The 16700-nt window shown below is 50.0% G+C and overlaps 2 protein-coding genes across 8 annotated transcripts in view; one reads left to right on the plus strand and one right to left on the minus strand.

Moving 5' to 3' along the window:
- LOC147099693 (cytidine deaminase-like) overlaps positions 1-16700 on the plus strand; it is a 134720-nt gene that overhangs the window by 106331 nt on the left and 11689 nt on the right. Inside the window, exons 2-3 of one of the 4 annotated variants that reach the window (XM_085969074.1) lie at positions 13313-13472; positions 15662-15819. In XM_085969074.1, coding sequence (XP_085825200.1) covers positions 15663-15819 — 157 coding nt within the window. In that variant the 5' untranslated portion in view covers positions 13313-13472; position 15662. Of the gene's footprint in view, positions 1-13312; positions 13473-14147; positions 14279-14533; positions 14619-14731; positions 14827-15661; positions 15820-16700 lie in introns of those variants that run through there. The other 3 variants (XM_085969073.1, XM_085969075.1, XM_085969076.1) reach the window with 3 other exon arrangements.
- The window catches only part of LOC147099695 (uncharacterized), a 123720-nt gene that overhangs the window by 85775 nt on the left and 21245 nt on the right, over positions 1-16700 (minus strand). The window contains exon 1 of one of the 4 annotated variants that reach the window (XM_085969070.1): positions 13506-14023. The exons of the other annotated variants lie outside the window; for them this stretch is intronic. Within the exon in view, the coding sequence (XP_085825196.1) occupies positions 13506-13511 (6 nt within the window). The 5' untranslated portion in view covers positions 13512-14023. Of the gene's footprint in view, positions 1-13505; positions 14024-16700 lie in introns of those variants that run through there. 4 annotated transcript variants of the gene reach the window in all.

Below are 16700 nucleotides of genomic sequence, written 5' to 3' on the forward strand. Positions count from 1 at the left end.
TTTCGCTTGGAGACATTTGTGTCCCTGCCTATAATGAACTTTTTAAGAAAACTGCATTGATAGCCTGGTCACTATCCAAGACATCGGGACCATGCAGAGGAAGATGTGCAAAGATCTCCAGACGACTACAATTTTTTGATAGGATCACCTGAAAGCCTGAGAATGGCCTGTATCGGATGGCACATGTGGCACGATATTATGATATCGATATGAGTGTGCAAATATGATTTGTTACGTATAAAGCAATTACCATCCGGAAATGCATGGTAAATCTGCACTGAAGAACGGATCTCGGACATGCTCAGTTACTTGACAACAGCAGGACATGAAATGGTTAATGTGGCTCAGGAGAGTGAAACAACTTTTAAAGCATTGAGAAATTAATGAAACAATTAGAATGGAGTTAAACACACTGGTGCCTGTTAGAGGAATTGAAATTGTAGTTGAAGTGGAGAGTTACATGGAATCTGGATTGGGACAATTGAGGGCTAAGGAGAAATCATGTTTAGCAAGAATTATCCACAAGATGGATACGAGTAAAAGAGATCTGGAGAATCTTTTAAGTCCATGACTTGTTGATTAGATGTTAAACTGTAATGTCGCGTGAAATGATTGTAAGACTGAATTTAACTGTGACTGTAATAATAATAGTTTTGTAGATAACAGAGTGTGGGAAAAACCAGTCCGAATCCAGAATGAGGTGGTTTTGGTGGTGCCTCCTACTACCGCAACTACCATGCTTTACGGGTCTAACTACGGGTCTAACAGGACCTGTCCCATTAATCAACACGTTTTACTCAATATCAAAACCTATGCTCAAGTGAAACTGACAGTAAATAAGATACTTAAGTATGTGGCACAATTCGGGTAATACATTCCCCTGGTGTCTAAGGGTTTCAGTGAGCTCGTGATGCGACTGAACTCCTCCCTAAAGCATTTTTATGTTTTGGAGCAAGACAACTCGAGAATAGACATTGAAATTGACAGCATAGGGGACGATTCACACTGGTGGGATATTGGGCTTAATATATCAGCACACCCTTAGGTTCGTATTATTTCACATGCTCTGGTAGTTCTCCAACTTGTAATGATAGTGTATTTGATATATGTGACCTGGGTAGTAGGACTTTGATATATAAGCCAAATGTGTACTCATGCCAACGACTAACCAGCACCAACAAATTAACTGAGCACACCGAAAGAGAAGATCCGAAGCAACGTAGAGGAGACCCCAGGCGGGGTAAGATCAGGAAAGATAGAAGAAACAGAGGAGACCCCCAGGCGGAGCAGAATTGGAACACCGGAACAGTGAATTGAATTTGAGTAAGGGGTCGGAGGTTGCTCCTCCCCCTCAAAGGAATGGACTGTAAGAAAGGGGGAAATCTTCCTTTCCGAGTCTCCCTACTAACGCCCAAGCTAAGAGAGCAATAAGAACTAGCTAGAATAGTCAAAAGTAAGTTGTGAGAAGTCAATAAGGATATTTCTTTCTCAAAGAAGGGAATTGTAAGAAATAGAAGAGAAATAAACAGCAGCAAGGTCAGATAACAAGCACAAATGGCCGAGGCCAAGACACGGAGTGATGAGGGAGATAACATGAACCAGAAAATCATAAAATGTTCTTAAAGAAACATGACACGATCCTCTGAGAGAAGAAATTCCTCCTTATCTCCGTCTTAAATGGGCGACCCCTTATCCTGAAACTATGCCCCCTAGTTCTAGATACCCCCACTATGGGAAACATCCTCTCAGCATCCACCCTCAGAATCTTATATGTTTTAATAAGATCACCTGTCATTCTTTTAAACTCCAGTGAGTATAGGCCCAACCTGCTCAACCTTTCGTCATACGTCAACCCCTTCATACCAGGAATTAACCTAGTAAACCTTCTCTGCACTGTCCCCAATGCAAGTATATCCTTCCTTAAATATGGAGACCAAAACTGTACGCAGTACTCCAGGGGCGGTCTCACCAGCGCCCTGTAAAGTTGCATCAAACTTCCCTACTTTTATACTCCATCCCCCTTGCAATAAAGGCCAACATTCCATTAGCCTTCCTAATTACTTGCTGTACCTGCATGCTAACTTTTTGTGTTTCATGTACGAGGACCCCCAGATCCCTCTGGACCGCAGCATTCTGTAGTCTCTCTCCATTTAAATAATAATTTGCTTTTTCATTCTTCCTACCAAAGTGGATAACCTCACATTTTCCCACATTATACTCCATCTGCCAAATGTTTGCCCACTCACTGAACCTCTCTCTGTCCCTTTGCAGACTCTTTGGGCACGATCTTGCCAGCCCTGGGGACGCGGGTATGGAGGCAGGACTGCCGGGAAAATAGCAGAGTTTGGGGGCGTGCCATCTTGCCAAGAGGCGGGTAGCTGACCCGCGCCGGGTCACATCTCCTTGGAGGCGGGAAGGGGTTTACAGCCACTTAACTGCCTGTTAATAAATGTAAGAAGTCACACAACACCAGGTTATAGTCCAACAGCTTTATTTGAAATCACAAGCTTTCGGAGCGCTGCTCCTTCTTCAGGTGAAGTGGAGAAATGCATAAAGACACAGCTTATATAGTCAGAGAATCATGTCAGATGTTTACAGGTAACCTTTCCAACTGCCATTTATCACACCTCGGCAGAGAGATAATCACAGCAGTCAAAGGTGTGAATGGTGTCCAAACAGGTCAGTCAGGGAAACATTACATCAAAGAACAATGAGGTGGGGTCACAAGGGGTCAATTATTGCAGATGCTGGGGTCTGTATGAGAAACAAAAAAACAGACAAAAAACATTTTTTTTGGCTGGAAATCACAGCAGGTCCGGCCGCATCTGTGTAGAGAGAACAAGCCAATGTCGACTCGAGTCTGGATGACCCTGCATCAGGTGGGGTTACATGTAGCGTGACATGAACCCAAGATCTCGGTTGAGGCCGTCCTCATGGGTGCGGAACTTGGCTATCAGTTTCTGCTCGACGATTTTGCGTTGTCGTGTGTCTCGAAGGCCGCCTTGGAGAATGCTTACCCGAAGATCGGAGGCTGAATGTCCTTGACTGCTGAAGTGTTCCCCGACTGGGAGGGAACACTCCTGCCTGGTGATTGTTGCGTGGTGTCCGTTCATCCGTTGTCGCAATGTCTGCATGGTCTCGCCGATGTACCATGCTCCGGGGCATCCTTTCCTGCAACGTATGAGGTAGACAACGTTGGCCGAGTCACATGAGTATGTACCTGGTGGGTGGTGTCCTCACGTGTGATGATGGTATCTGTGTTGATGATCTGGCATGTCTTGCAGAGGTTGCTGTGGCAGGGTTGTGTGGTGTCGTGGTCGCTGTTCTCCTGAAAGCTGGGTAATTTGCTGCGAACGATGGTCTGTTTGAGGTTAGGCGGCTGTTTGAAAGCGAGTAGTGGAGGCGTGGGGATGGCCTTAGCGAGGTGTTCGTCATCATCGATGACATGTTGAAGGCTGCGAAGAACATGGCGTAGTTTCTCCGCTCCGGGGAAGTACTGGACGACGAAGGGTACTCTGTTGGTTGTGTCCCGTGTTTGTCTTCTGAGGAGGCCTATGCGATTTTTCGCTGTGGCCCGTCGGAACTGTCGATCGACGAGTCGAGCGTCATATCCCGTTCTTACAAGGGCGTTTTTCAGTGTCTGTAGGTGTCCATCGCGTTCCTCCTCGTCTGAGCAGATCCTGTGTATTCGCAGGGCTTGTCCATAGGGGATGGCTTCTTTAACGTGGTTAGGGTGGAAGCTGGAGAAGTGAAGCATCGTGAGGTTGTCCATGGGCTTGCGGTAGAGTGAAGTGCTGAGGTGTCCGTCTTTGATGGAGATTCGTGTGTCCAGGAATGAGACTGATTCTGAGGAGTAGTCCATGGTGAGTTTGATGGTGGGATGGAACTTGTTGATGTTATCGTGTAGTCTTTTCAGTGATTCTTCGCCGTGGGTCCATAGGAAGAAAATGTCGTCGATGTATCTGGTGTATAGCGTTGGTTGGAGATCCTGTGCAGCGAAGAAGTCTTGCTCGAACTTGTGCATGAAGATGTTTGCGTATTGGGGTGCGAATTTGGTCCCCATGGCTGTTCCGTGTGTTTGGGTAAAGAACTGGTTGTCGAAGGTGAAGACATTGTGGTCAAGGATGAAGCGGATGAGTTGTAGGATGGCGTCTGGAGATTGGCTGTTGTTGGTGTTGAGTACTGAGGCTGTCGCAGCGATGCCGTCATCGTGGGGGATACTGGTGTAGAGTGCCGAGACGTCCATCGTGGCGAGGAGTGTTCCTGGTTCAACTGGTCCGTGGGTGCTGAGCTTCTGTAAGAAGTCTGTAGTGTCGCGACAGAAGCTGGGGGTTCCCTGTACGATGGGTTTCAGGATGCCCTCGACATATCCAGAGAGGTTCTCACACAGGGTTCCGTTGCCTGATGCGATAGGACGTCCAGGTGTGTTGGCTTTGTGTATCTTTGGGAGGCAGTAGAAGTCTCCCACGCGGGGAGTACATGAGATGAGAGCATGTAGGATGCTTTGAAGGTCTGGATCGAAGGTTTTGATCAGTCTGTTGAGTTGGCGGGTGTGTTCTTTGGTCGGATCTGCGGAACTGTCTGTAGTGTTCCTGGTTGTCCAGTTGTCGGTATACTTCTTTGCAATAGTCCGTTCTGTTCTGTATGACGATGGCACCTCCTTTGTCTGCTGGTTTGATGACGATGTTGCGGTTGGTCTTGAGAGCGTGGATGGCGTTGCGTTGTGCTCGGGTGACATTCTGGACTGTCTTGTGAGTGCGGCTGATGAATCTGGCGTTGATGCATCTCCTGACAGCTTGAGCATACATGTCAAGCTTAGGGCAGCGACCCTCCGGAGGGGTCCAATTTGACTCTTTCTTCTTCGGTTGCTGCACTGCGGATCCCTCTGTCTCCTGTTTCGGATCATTGATTGTCTCATTGGGTTCGCTGCTGACATCTTGGGATTTGTGGAAGAATTCCCGGAGCTTCATTCTCCTGATGAATTCCTCTGTGTCTGCCGCGAGACCGATGGGGTCCATTTTGGTGGTGGGGCAGAAATTGAGCCCTCGGCTGAGAACTTCAATTTCGTCTGGTTGAAGGGTGTGGTCGGACAGGTTGACGATGGATTTCCCTGTGGTTTCAACCGTGGTACCGGGGGAGGCTTGGTTGCTGCTGCTGGTGATGCCAAGTTTCTCAAGCTTCCTGTTCTTGGTGTGCATGTAGGTAGCGTAGTTCCGTTGCCTTGTTTGTTTGGCGGTGTCTCGTAGCTGGTCTGCTGCGTCCTGAGCACAGGCTGAGAACATGGACTCCATCTCGGTTTCGAGGTTGCGGCGTCTGCTGTAGAGCTGGTGTACGAGATGGTTGAGGAGTGTGCGAGAGGTACGATGGCAGAGTCTCTCAGCGTAGTCTGTGTTGTAGGTCGACTTGAGTGGGTTAGTGATCTGTAGTCCTTTCGGGATCTTGTCTGCTTTCTTGCATCTCTGTAGAAACTTGATGTCTGTGTCGATATGCGCGATCCTCTTGGAGATCCTCTCCACTTTGAGCCGGCAGTTTGTGGTGTCGATAGTAGCCATGGTGTGGAGATGCCGGAGTTGGACTGGGGTGGACAAATGTAAGAAGTCACACAACACCAGGTTATAGTCCAACAGCTTTATTTGAAATCACAAGCTTTCGGAGCGCTGCTCCTTCTTCAGGTGAAGTGGAGAAATGCATAAAGACACAGCTTATATAGTCAGAGAATCATGTCAGATGTTTACAGGTAACCTTTCCAACTGCCATTTATCACACCTCGGCAGAGAGATAATCACAGCAGTCAAAGGTGTGAATGGTGTCCAAACAGGTCAGTCAGGGAAACATTACATCAAAGAACAATGAGGTGGGGTCACAAGGGGTCAAACATTGCAGATGCTGGGGTCTGTATGAAAAACAAAAAAAGACAAAAAACATTTTTTTTGGCTGGAAATCACAGCAGGTCCGGCCGCATCTGTGTAGAGAGAACAAGCCAATGTTTTTTGTTTTTCATACAGACCCCAGCATCTGCAATATTTGACCCCTTGTGACCCCACCTCATTGTTCTTTGATGTAATGTTTCCCTGACTAACCTGTTTGGACACCATTCACACCTTTGCTGTGATTATCTCTCTGCTGAGGTGTGATAAATGGCAGTTGGAAAGGTTACCTGTAAACATCTGACATGATTCTCTGACTATATAAGCTGTGTCTTTATGCATTTCTCCACTTCACCTGACGAAGGAGCAGCGCTCCGAAAGCTTGTGATTTCAAATAAAGCTGTTGGGACTATAACCTGGTGTTGTGTGACTTCTTACATTTGTCCACCCCAGTCCAACTCCGGCATCTCCACACCATGCCTGTTAATAGGCAGATAAGAGGATTATCCCCATTTTACCCACACACGTGCGGGCTTGCCGAAGGCTGCGAACCCCGTCAGGGTCACCGAGGCGAGTAGGGGGTCGGAGGGGTGCAAAAGTGCCTTGTGAAGGTAAGTGATGGGTGCAAGTGTGGAGAGGTGAGTATGTGAGGTGAGTGGAAAGTGTTACAAAAAGTTTACTTACCTTTGTTTCTTCCTGCAGGCTTCAAGAGTTGGGGATGCGGAGAGTCTCGCACCTCCGCGGCAGAGATGACAGATGGCTGCTGCATTCTCCAATGCAACAACCATCTAATTTCTGCTAAAGAAAGAGGTTTGATGAGTCTTGAATTTAAGAACTCATCACAATACAGAGAATGTCAGTGTTTGACAGCTTCACAGAGCTGTCAAACGATGACAATTCAGAAATATCATACACTGACGTTCTCTGTAACCAGCTTTCCCTCAATTGGTCTGCTAGGCCCGCTGGGCGGGCTTAACAAGGTCAATCAAGGGAAAATAGCATGGGTTGGCCACAAATCGATGGAGGCGGGACATTGACCCGACAAGCAGCAGTCCCACCTCCAATGCGTCCCCATTGGCAAAATCGCCCCCTTTGCATCCTCCTCACAACTTGCTGACCCAACTATCTTTGTATTGATGTGCCTCAATGAATCCGAGACTCGACGTTAACGGAGCAAAGCAAGGCTTTTATTAACTCAGAAAGTAATACACATTGGAGAAGTGTCTCTCATCCAGAGATCTGCTGTGAGACACGCTGGGGCTTGCTTAAGTAGGGGCCAGGTATGGGCGGAGCCCTACACACAATACAATACAGGTAAGGAAATGAAACTGAAACTAAACTAAACACAGGGAATACAGTGCCTGATGAATGGCATATTTCATCACATTCACCCCTTCTACAGATTTAGTCTGTTCGGGGGTTTGATAGTCCTCTGTGACCGACGTAGCTGTTGTGGTGCCGCGGGTGTCGGCTGGGTGTCCCCGGTGGCCTCCTGGGTCTCTGCCGGGGGCGCCGCCAGGGTTGTTGAAGGGGTAGTTGGTGGGGGCACCGTTGGTCGATGTTCTTCCGGGGGTGGTGAAAGGATAGTGGGTGGGTAAGAATTGCTGTGATCGTTGTTGTTGTCGTGGTTGTTGTCGTTACCGGCTGGGGCGACGTCTTTTATGGACACGGTGTCCTCCCTTCCGTCGGCGTGCCGGACATACGCGTATTGGGGGTTGGCGTGGAGTAGGTGCACTGACTCCACGAGGGGGTCCGTCTTGTGGCCCCTCACATGCCTTCGTACAAATACCGGACCTGGGGTGGAGAGCCATGACGGCATGGATACGCCGGAGGTGGATTTCCGGGGAAAGACAAACATTCGTTCATGAGGCGTGGCATTAGTGGCAGTACACAATAGCGACCGTATCGAATGGAGCACATCTGGGAGGACTTCCTGCCAGCGGGAGATAGGGAGGCCCTTGGTCCTTAGAGCTAGAGTGACTGCTTTCCATACTGTCCTGTTCTCTCGCTCCACCTGGCCGTTACCCTGGGGGTTGTAGCTGGTGGTACGGCTCGTGGCGATCCCCCTGGACAGCATGTACTGGCGTAGCTCTTCACTCATGAAGGACGCCCCCCTATCCGTATGGATGTAGCTCGGCATACCGAACAGGCAGAACAGGCTGTTGAGGCATTTAATGACCGTGGCACTGGTCATGTCTGGGCAGGGGAAGGCGAATGGGAAACGGGAGTATTCGTCCACAATGTTCAGGAAGTAAACATTGCGGTCAACTGACGGGAGGGGGCCCTTGAAATCTAAGCTGAGCCACTCAAAGGGCCGTGTAGCTTTGATTAAGTGAGCTGTATCTGGGCGGTAGAACCGAGGCTTGCACTCAGCGCAAGTGCGGCAGTTCCTGGTCAGAGACCGAACTTCCTCAATCGAGTAGGGTAAGTTGCGGGACTTTATGAAGTGGAACAGCCGTGTGACCCCTGGGTGGCAGAGGTCGTTGTGGAGGGTCTGTAGCCGATCCCCGGTGGCACTGGCACACATCCCTCGTGAGAGGGCGTCGGGGGATTCGTTAAGGGCCCCTGGCCGGTAAATGATGTCATACTCGAAGGTGGAGAGCTCGATCCGCCACCTAAGAATCTTATCATTTTTAATCTTCCCCCTCTGTTTATTATTGAACATAAACGCTACCGACCGCTGGTCGGTAAGTAGGGTGAAGCGTTTGCCGGCTAGGTAGTGCCGCCAGTGGCGCACTGCCTCCACGATGGCTTGGGCCTCCTTTTCCACGGAGGAGTGTCTGATCTCGGGCCCTTGGAGGGTCCTCGAGAAGAAAGCTACGGGCCGCCCCGCCTGGTTGAGGGTGGCCGCCAAGGCAAAGTCAGACGCATCACTTGCCACTTGAAAGGGAGTGTTCTCGTCCACTGCCTGTAGCGTGGCCCGCTCAATATCCCGCTTAATGCTTTTGAAGGCGGCGTGGGCCTCAGCAGAGAGCGGAAAAGAGGATGCTTTCAAGAGGGGGCGGGCTTTGTCGGAGTAGTTGGGGACCCATTGGGCATAATAAGAAAATAACCCCAGGCGCCTTTTCAGGGCTTTGGGAGTGTTGGGCAGGGGGAGCTCCCGTAGGGGGCGCAATCGGTCGGGGTCTGGTCCGATTTCCCCATTCTCCACCACGCTGCCTAGTATGCAGAGGCGCGTGGTGTTGAAAACGCACTTGTCCTCGTTGTAAGTGAGGTTGAGTTTTTGTGCGGTTTTCAGGAACCTCTCGAGGTTCGAGTCGTGATCCTGCTGGTTGTGACCGCAGATGGTGACGTTGTCGAGGTAGGGGAAGGTTGCCTGCAAGTGGTGGTCATCGACCATGCGGTCCATCTCCCTCTGGAAGACTGAGACCCCATTCGTCACCCCAAAGGGGACTCTGAGGAATTGGTAGAGGCGTCCATTCGCCTCGAAGGCGGTGTACAGGCGGTCCTCTGGTCTGATAGGGAGCTGGTGGTACGCTGACTTGAGGTCGATGGTGGAGAACACCCGGTATTGGGCAATTTGGTTCACCATCTCGGATATGCGGGGTAGCGGGTAGGCGTCTAGCTGGGTGTATAGATTAACCGTCTGGCTATAGTCGATCACCATCCGCTTCTTCTCGCTACCCCTCACCACCACCACTTGGGCGCGCCACGGGCTGTTGCTGCATTCGATAATGCGCTCCTTCAGGAGCCTGTCTACCTCGGTCGCGATAAACCGCCTGTCCTCCCAGCTGTACCTCCTGCTTTTGGTCGCTATTGGCCGGCAGTTGGGAGTAAGGTTCGCGAATAGCGAAGGCGGCTTTACCTTCAGGGTAGCCAGACCGCACACTGTGAGGGGCGGCTGGGACCCACCGTAATTGAGCGTGATGCTTTGGTGGTGGCACTGGAAATCCAGGCCCAAGATCACGCTCACACATAGATTCTTCATGATTAGTAATTTAAAATTATCGTATACAGTTCCGTTAACGGACAATTGTACCGCACAGTAACCCATAATGGTCGATGTCTGGGTTTTATCAGCCATAGAGATGGTGCCCCGAGCAGGGACCACCGTTAGAGAGAGTTGTTGTGCTAGTTCAGGGTGGATAAAACTCTCCGTGCTTCCACTGTCAATTAAACATTTAACCCCGCACCCGTTTACCTCGATGTCCACCATTGATTTGGATAGCGGGTGCGGTCTGGTCTGGTCCACTGTGACCGATGCCACTGTAGGGCCCTGATCGAGACAAGATGGCGCCCACGCTGTCTGCTCACAAGATGGCGGACCCCACGAGGTCGGGCAAGATGGCGTCCAAGATGGCCGCTCCCACGGCGCACACGCGGCGGTGGCGGGTTTTCCAGCGGGGTTCCCTCTGCACACCTTCCCGAAGTGCCCCTTCTTACCACACTTAAAGCAGGTGGTGCCTTTCGCCGGGCACAGGTTTCTGATGTGCTTCGGCTGCCCGCAGAAGTAGCAGTTGGGGCCCCGACACGTCGCGGCTGTCGTAGGGCTTCTGGGGGGAGAGCGGGGCCCCGACGGTGTCGGGCTGCCGGGCGGGGAAGATGCCTTCCAAGATGGCGGCACCCTTGGTGCACACGTGGTGGCGTGGGCGGCGCGGGCTGAAGAGTAGGCGTCCGAGTTTCTCTGGGCCACATCCAGGGATCGCGCTGTGTCCACAGCCTGTTTCAGGTCCAATCCTGTTTTTTCCAGTAGTCTCTGCCGGATGTAAGTGGAGCTGAGGCCTGCGATAAAGGCATCACGAACAAGCTCGTCAGTGTACACTGCGGCTTTTACATCTTGGCACTTGCAGTCTTTGCCAAGCGTTTTCAGGGTGACTAGGAACTCATCCAGCGATTCCCCAGGTCACTGTGTGCGAGTAGCGAGCAGATGCCTAGCGTACACCTCGTTCGTAGGCTGCTGGTAATGCGCCTTTAGGATGTCGCAGGCGGCCGGGTACGTGTCGGCGTCTTGGATGAGGGGGTAAACCCGGTGGCTTACCCAATTCCGCAGGATTCCGAGTTTCATACTCTCAGCGTCCGTAGCGCCTGTGATGGCTGCGGAATTGTCCAGGAAGAATTCCATACACTTAAACCAGTGTCCGAATCGTGCCGATGCGTCCGAAGCATGCGCGTCCAAATCCAAACGTTCGGGTTTCAAGAGTTGGTCCATTGCGTTGAAAATTGAGTTAATAAAATTGATGTGCCTCAATGAATCCGAGACTCGACGTTAACGGAGCAAAGCAAGGCTTTTATTAACTCAGAAAGTAATACACAGTGGAGAAGTGTCTCTCATCCAGAGATCTGCTGTACTGCTGTGAGACACGCTGGGGCTTGCTTAAGTAGGGGCCAGGTATGGGCGAAGCCCTACACACAATACAATACAGGTAAGGAAATGAAACTGAAACTAAACTAAACACAGGGAATACAGTGCCTGATGAATGGCATATTTCATCACATGTATCATCAGCAAATTTGGCTTCATTACACTCGGTCCCTTCATCCAAGTCATTAATATAGATTGTAAATAGTTCAGGCCCCAGCACTGATCCCTGTGGCACCCCACTAGTTACTGATTGCCAACCGGAAAATGACCCATTTATCCCAACTCTCTGTTTTCTGTTAGTTAACCAATCCCCTATCCATGCCAATATATTACCCCCAACACCATGAGCTCTTGTGCAGTATGTGGCACCTTATCAAATGCCTCCTGGAAATCTACATCTACTGGTTCCCCTTTATTCACCCTGTTACATCCTCAAAGAACTCTAGTACTATGGCACTATGCACGGTGGCATAGTGGTTAGCACTGTTGCCTCACAGCGCCAGAGACCCGGGTTCAAATCCGGCCTCGGGCGACTGTGTGGAGTTTGCACATTCTCCCCGTGTCTGCGTGGGTTTTCTCCGGGTGCTCCGGTTTCCTCCCACAGTCCAAAGATGTGCGGGTTAGGTTGATTTGGCTATGATAAATTGACCCTTAGTGTTAGGGGATTAAATACGTGGGGTTACGGGGATAGGGTGGGATATGTGTCGGTGCAGGCTCGATGGGCCGAAATGGCCTCTATCTGCACTGTGGGGATTCTGTGATTCTGTGAAATTTGTCAAACACCATTTCCCTTTCACAAAACCATGTTGACTGCTTGATTGTCTTATGATTTTCTAAATGTCCTGCTACTACCTCCTTAATAATGGATTCCAGCATTTTCCCAATGACAGATGTTAGGCTAACTGGTCGATAGTTTCCTGCTTTCTGTCTCCCTCCTTTCTTGAATAGGGGCGTTACATTTGCGGTTTTCCAATCCGCTGGGACCTCTCCAGAATCCAGGGAATTTTGGTAGATTACAACCAATGCATCCACTATCTCGGCAGCCACTTTTTTTTAAAAGACCCTAGGATGCAGGCCATCAGATCCAGAGCACTTGTCAGCCTTTAGCCCCATTAGTTTGCCTAGTACTTTCTCTCTAGTGATAGAGATTGTTTTAAGTTCCTCCCTCCCTATAGCCCCTTGATTATCTATTATTAATTGGGATGTTTTTAGCATCTTCTACCATGAAGACCGATCCAAAATAATTGTTTAGAGTCTCTGCCATTTCTCTATTTCCCATTATTAATTCCCCAGTCTCATCCTCTAAGGGACCAACGTTTACTTTAGCTACTCTCTTCCTTTTTATATACCTGTAGAGATACCCTCTCCCTTGTAATTGAACAATGGGATGGGTAAAAATGATTCACACCAGGCAATCACTAGCCCATCGAAATAAAGTATAAAAGCAGACGACCGAGAGAGGAAAACAGGCAGCTAGGGGCGAAGGCTTCCTCGAGGTGGAAATCAATGCTGGCTTATGCCTAACACCTTGGTCAAGTTTAGCCTCTGAGGTGAATCGATGCTGGCTGATGGCCTAACAGTTCGAGGGATGATCCAACAGACGTGACTACTGCTGCAGGCTGCAGAGATCCACTGACCCAAGACCACCATGCTGTCTTATCTAACGTCTGTCCGGTCGTGGCATTCCGCTTCGGGGGTCGTAGATCGCTCTACTGTCATGGGTTGTATGTTTATTATGCTTATCTTAACCACGTGTAATATCTGATTATGCTTTGAATTGTAGCTCTTGAATAAAATACCTTAAAACTCCTAAGACCCTTTGGGTATCTGTGTGTGACCTGTGATCCAAATCTACACATTGGATCACTCTTTGGCCTCAGTGCCCAGAGAATCTTTGTTCTTTCCATTCCCAATGAATCTCTAGCCTCTCCCTGCCCAGTAGATCTCTCTCTGGTCTTTACCTGCCTGGTAGATCTCCAGCCTCCCTTCCCAGTGAAAATCTGTCAGTGGATTTCTACTTTTTATTCCCTGTTTTAGTTCTACTGACATTTTTGCTGTGTTCCCAGAAATGCTCCTGCCATTATTAGTTGTGCATGTCCCCTGGCTAACCCTTCTTTCTCTCTCTTCCTGTCGACCGACTAAGCTGGATTGTGAGTTACAGCTGCTTTGTGCAATCCGGTTGCAGCACTGTGCCACAGTGTGGCTTCTGGGGCTGTGAAGTGGCTCTCGGTGTTTCACAGACCAACGGATGCAGCCAAGCATTTAGTGAGAAGCAGAATATTCCCGAGGCCAGCGGAGAAGAGGTAGGACAAGCTTTGAAACGTTTACATGCTCACCTGCATTATCACAGTTTAAATCCTTTGACAGGGAGAGGGGTGTCGTGCAACAGTCGGGAAGGCTGACTTCTGACATCTCGCTGAAACCGGTCACACTGATCAGTAGATTTGGAATTCCAGACTCGCACTTTCACTTAAAGAGGGAGCAGTGTCTGGGCTCACACTCCCTGCTCCAGTGTTCCTTAAAGTAGGGGGTCAACAAGTGGAGGCGGGGGATGTCATAGAACAATCATAACTGGACTGCAAGTGATGGAAAAGAACCTTCCCAGTTCTGGACTCTCATGTTAAAGGGCAGGGGAAAATGGTGCTGGTTTGAGTCCTGGCGGGAAAAGCTGCACATTTGTCATTTAGTTTCAGTTTCAGTTTCAGGAATTAGATTGTGTTTATGTTGTCCAATTATTTCAACTGGCGTGGTCGGGAGGGACATGGGGTTATGCTTACAAGTTGTGTAAGGGCAGACCTAGGTTAGATGTTAGGTGGTTCTCCTTCTCCCAGAGAATAGTGGACCTGGGGGAGATCAGATTGCCAACTCATGCAGTGGATGCCGATTGGCTGATTTCCTTTAAGCGAGAGCTGGGTCTGTTACTGCTGGGGCGGAGATCACTTTGTACAAGAGGCAACTATATTGGAAGATAAATCAGGGCCAGTGTGATCTCCTGGTCGCCTAAGGGGGTCGGAGAGGAATTTTTCTGTTTTTTTCCCCTCTAATTGGCCTGGGTTTTTATGGGTTTCTGTCTCTCCCAGAGGATGACTTGGCTCTGGGCGGGGTGCTGGTGAGTGTGCGTCTTGTGATTCATAAGGCATGTGTGGACAGCTGGATAGACCAGTGGGTCTGTTTCATGTTTGTATGTTCAACCTGTAATGGATTGAGTGGGAGATGTAAACATCCTCCATATGTGTCCATCCTGGCCATAGTGGGAGGTTTTGGCTGGTCAGTAAATTCATACATTGTGTGGTTTATTCACCCTCCATATATGTCCATCCTGTCCATATTGGGGACGGCTGGCTTGTTAACTGTAACTTCATTGTTCTGTGTATTTTAGTTGGTTGGACCCCAGGTCCATTCAGGTCAGCGCACATCTTCGATCCACATTATTGAGTTAGATCTTTAAAGTAAGTGGACTTTGGAAAGTCTTCACAGGGTTCATTTAAACTTTTACACGCTCCATACTCCTAATGATGAAATATTTGTCACAAATGCCAGTTACATATCAAATCTGATGATAATGGCTGTGAGGTGGAGGATCGAGTTATGACTCCCCCCGCAGTCGATAGTCCGACAATACTTAATATCCCGGGTTACAAATGAAGAATGGCCACGGTAAGGAATGACCGGGCAGCTGACACCGTGCAACTGTGCTCGGGCAAGACCCGGCCTCAGGAGAGCTCCGAGACCCGGCCTCGGGAGAGCTCCGAGACCCGGCCCCGGGAGAGCTCCGAGACCCGGCCTCAGGAGAGCTCCGAGACCCGGCCTCAGGAGAGCTCCGAGACCCGGCCCCAGGAGAGCTCCGAGACCCGGCCTCAGGAGAGCTCCGAGACCCGGCCCCGGGAGAGCTCCGAGACCCGGCCTCGGGAGAGCTCCGAGACCCGGCCTCAGGAGAGCTCCGAGACCCGGCCTCGGGAGAGCTCCGAGACCCGGCCTCAGGAGAGCTCCGAGACCCGGCCCCTCTCTCCTGTGTTTGGTGCGAGGCCAAAAGCTTCTGTCCAGACAGGTTATGTCAGAGCCATCCTGAGCGACGACTCCGATTCCTCCTACAATACGTTGCTCTTCTTTCTACCCCCAACAAACACTCGGCAGAGTCTGTCTCTGTCTCAACACCCCACTCCCCGGCCCTCTCCCACCCCCTCCCACTCGCCACTGCCCGTTTCCCCCACTCCCCGGCCCTCTCCCACCCACTCACCACCCCCCCTGCGCCCCCCCCACCCGCTCCTAGAATCATGTCATGAGGGCCTTGGTTAAAGTGCAAATGGTTATGTAACGATGTGGAGCTGCTGTTCCACAGGGTAAAGGCCAATGCCCTGAGCATGTGGCACTGTGTTTACCCAGCATGAGAGACCCACACTGCACACACCTGCTGTTTGTTAGCGGGACGATGGTCAGACAGCAGCAGACACTCTGAGCTCCTTTGCTAAAACTCTGTTTGTGTGTGTGACAGGATGTGTACCCCTACACAGCAAACAGATCGTCAGAAAGCCGAGGAGGCAGACATGTTAGTCAAGAAAAGCCAAGAGGCCAAGGCGTTTGCGTATTGTCCGTACAGCAAGTTCCCAGTGGGGGCTGCTGTACTGACGGAGGATGGGAAGGTTTTCACGGGTAAGTAAGGAATCTACTCATCGCTTTACTGTCAATATGCTGCATGCCTAGAATCAATGACTTAGATGAAGGGACCGAGTGCAATGTATCCAAGTTTGCTGACTATACAAAGCTAGGTGGGACAGTAAGCTGTGAGGAGGACACAAAGAGCCTGCAAAGGGAAATAGACAGATTGGGCAAGAACATGGCAGAGGCAGTATAATGTGGGGAAATGTGAAATTATCCACTTTGGTAGGAAGAATGGTAAAGCAGAGTATTTTTTAAAAGGTGAGAGACTAGTAAATGTATTCAGAGGGATTTGGGGGTTGATGGGCCTTCAATAACCACAAAACTAGAAGTTATAGACTTAAACAAGTTGGCTTTTAATCACTAAGATCAGAGCTAACATCTCAACACGCCGACTGGTTCACAGGAATGAGTCATACAGATCCTGGGATCTTTATGTAAGAGAAGTCAGGGGCGGAGCCAAGAGCCAAGACCTGGAACCTCCCAGGTTAGTCGGGAAAGAGGAAGTGAAACTATACACAGTGGGGGAGGGTAATATACATGAGTGCAAAACGAATACAGGATCAAGACAAACAGATTTCATTACATTCACCCCTTCTATAGATTTAGTCCATCGGGGTGATGTTTCTTAAAAGTTGGTATAAGTGAGTCTGTCAGGAGGTTTTGCAGTTCTCAGTGATCGGCGCAAAGCCGGTTGGGGTGCCTCTAGGGGAGTGGATTCTGGTTCCTCCGCTGTCCGGGCCTCCGCAGTGTTTTCCAGGTTATCTGCAGTGTCCTCCAGGTTAAAGTTGGGTATTGATACCTCTGGGCGTCCTGTCTCTTTGTAGTGTAGGTCTTCATCGGGTAGTCTCCCATCGCTCTCTCCGCTCCCCGAG

Source organism: Somniosus microcephalus, chromosome 28, assembly GCF_052327205.1.
Source record: "Somniosus microcephalus isolate GS21.2 chromosome 28, FLI_Smic_1.0, whole genome shotgun sequence".
In the NCBI taxonomy this organism is placed as follows: Eukaryota; Metazoa; Chordata; class Chondrichthyes; order Squaliformes; family Somniosidae; genus Somniosus; species Somniosus microcephalus.